Here is a 2,403-nt window from a genome sequence, read left to right on the forward strand (position 1 = left end):
AGAGAGAGGTGACCTGGGGGGGCGTCCAGCCTGGCCCTCGAGGGAAGGGAGGCTCCGGGAAGGAGGCCTCCAGGCAGGTGCCAAGGCCGGGGCCAGGGCTGCCCGCCTGCCGGGGGGCGGGGGGCCGGGCTGCAGCTCTGAGGGCCCAGGTGGCCTGCGGGCCCATCTTCCTCTCCCCGGTCCTGTGACGGGCCCTTCGCATGCACAGCCTGCAGGACCACTGCGAGGTCAGGTGACACGGGAGGGGTTCTCGCGAGACACTGGCGGCCGTGGGGGTGGAAGAACCGGGCGCCCCATGAGGCTGGAGGCCGAGGGCTGAGCCCTCATCAGGGAGGACGGCAGGGAGGAGGCCCGACTCGAGGTGGCCATGCCCCAGACACGGCCTGTCTCCCAGCAGGTGCCCCGGCCCCTCAGGGACCACCTGGCACTGCCTGCTCCCCTGGCTCAGAGCATCATCGCCCACAGTGTCTCCCCCCTCGGCCCCCACCATCCTCCAGTGGCTCAGAGGCGGGCGGGGCCTCTGTGGTGACCCCTGGCTCTCCAATTGCTCCTGGAGCCCTCGGGGTGCCCTTCAGGGACACCTCAGTGCTGCCCACCACACGCTGGCCCAGGCTCAGGGGACCCAGGGGCCCCCAAGCTGAGCTGAGCACCGTCGGCAGCCTGGGCCACGGAAGCCTCGGGCTCCCGGGCCCCCAGGGAGGGGCGTGCACTCACCAGTTGATCTCGGGGGAGGACTCGTTGAAGGTGTAGTTCCGCTTCGGGCAGCCCCAGCTGTGGAGACAGAGCGGCCTGGCCATGACCCTGCACTGCCCAGGACCTGCCCAGGGCCCCGGGGGCTCATGGAGCATGGGGCACCCCCTCCCCACCCAGGGCCACACCCCTGCATCTCGGAAGGGCAGGCAAAACTAGGAGGACACCGCCCCCCCGGGGATGAGAGAGGAGAACCTATAGAGAACTGGTCTCAGCAGGCTGCTGGGACGGGCTGTGTGTGGGCACAGGCGGCCCTGGGGGAGGAGAGGCTCCGGGGGGGACTCCCAGGGGCTTCAGGAGGCAGAGGCCACACACAGGGCCAGGCAGCATCCATGAGATGAGAAGCAGCTCGGCCCACACACTCACTCCAGGAGGCTCACCCCGTGTCCCTCCAACGACAACCCTCCCCACCTGATGCCCACTCGGTGAGAAGGGGCGCCCAGGGCGCGCAGACATGCCCCTTTGGCCCCAGACCACGACCAGCGCCGGCGCCAACCAGGGGACCCACTCAGAGCCCCGTCTCTCAGCGACCGCTTCCCTCCACCGTACAGCTGCTGCGATGCCAGCCATCCTCCCCGTCCATCCCTCCACACGTCCTCCCGCCCTCACTGGCTGCCCAGCCCCGGGCCAGGTGCTGCCCAGGACAACAGACCCGGTGCGAGCCCCCGTTTTCCTCCTAAAACCACATGGTGGGGTCTGCCCTGCCCACGGGTGAGGACGGGAAGGCCTTCCCAGCTCAGCCGCAGGAGCCCAGGGCCCGGCCGGACCCACCAGGGAAGAGGCAGGAAGGACCTGCTTGGCCCGGCCGGCGGGGCTCAGTGGTTGAGTGTGACCTAGGACCCAGTAGGTTAGGGTTCGATTCCCACTCAGGGCACAGGCCCGGGTTGGGGGCTCCATCCCCAGTGGGGGGCGTGCAGGAGGCAGCCGATCCATGATTCTCTCTCATCATGGATGTTTCTCAGGAGATCAAAGTTCATTTCCCAGTCAGGGCACCTGCCCAGGTAACAGGCTCACCCCCCAGCAGGGGGCAGGCAGGAGGCCGCTGACCCCTGATTCTCTCTCATCACTGATGTTTCTCTCTCTCTCTCCCTCTCCCTTCCTCTCTGAAATCAATAAAAAATATATTTTTTAAAAAATGGAAGCACCATTTTCAATGCAAAAGAGTAGAAATGTTAGCATTTCAAACTGATGAGCAGTTACCAGCTGACTTGGCAGGAGAGCTCTACATATGAAGGTCGTCATTAACCTTCTCCTACCTTAAAGCAGAAAGGAAGGTCAGTTCTCCAGACAGAAGAGGGCAGTGGTGTGGAACATGTTTGATCAGAAACTTGAGGCAACGTTACATATCCCATGCAAGGAACACGCATGTTTTATCCACGGTCTCTACGTCCACTGTGCACACGCACCCCCTTCCTTACTCATCGCGAAGACAGGACCCTCCACAGGAGACGCGCATCGTCCAGCCAACAAGATCCTCCCACTCCCCTTTACGGAGGTACAGGGTGAAGGCGCCAGCCCGTTACACTCTACGCTTCTCAACGATGCATGAAGTTCCTATTTTCAAAGCGTGTTTGGCTCACCCTTAAAGTTACACTTTCAGCAATGAAGTGACAGGATCGAAAGGAATAGCATCCGTTTGTTTGATTTTTCAGA

General features: G+C 63.2%; 1 protein-coding gene across 1 annotated transcript in view; it reads right to left on the reverse strand.

Moving 5' to 3' along the window:
- The window catches only part of KCNT1 (potassium sodium-activated channel subfamily T member 1), a 61,207-nt gene that overhangs the window by 45,863 nt on the left and 12,941 nt on the right, over positions 1-2,403 (reverse strand). Inside the window, 1 exon segment of the mRNA XM_015572324.1 lies at positions 715-771. Coding sequence (XP_015427810.1) covers positions 715-771 — 57 coding nt within the window.

The sequence above is a fragment of the Myotis davidii genome, unplaced genomic scaffold (genome assembly GCF_000327345.1).
Source record: "Myotis davidii unplaced genomic scaffold, ASM32734v1 scaffold609, whole genome shotgun sequence".
Taxonomy (NCBI): Eukaryota; Metazoa; Chordata; class Mammalia; order Chiroptera; family Vespertilionidae; genus Myotis; species Myotis davidii.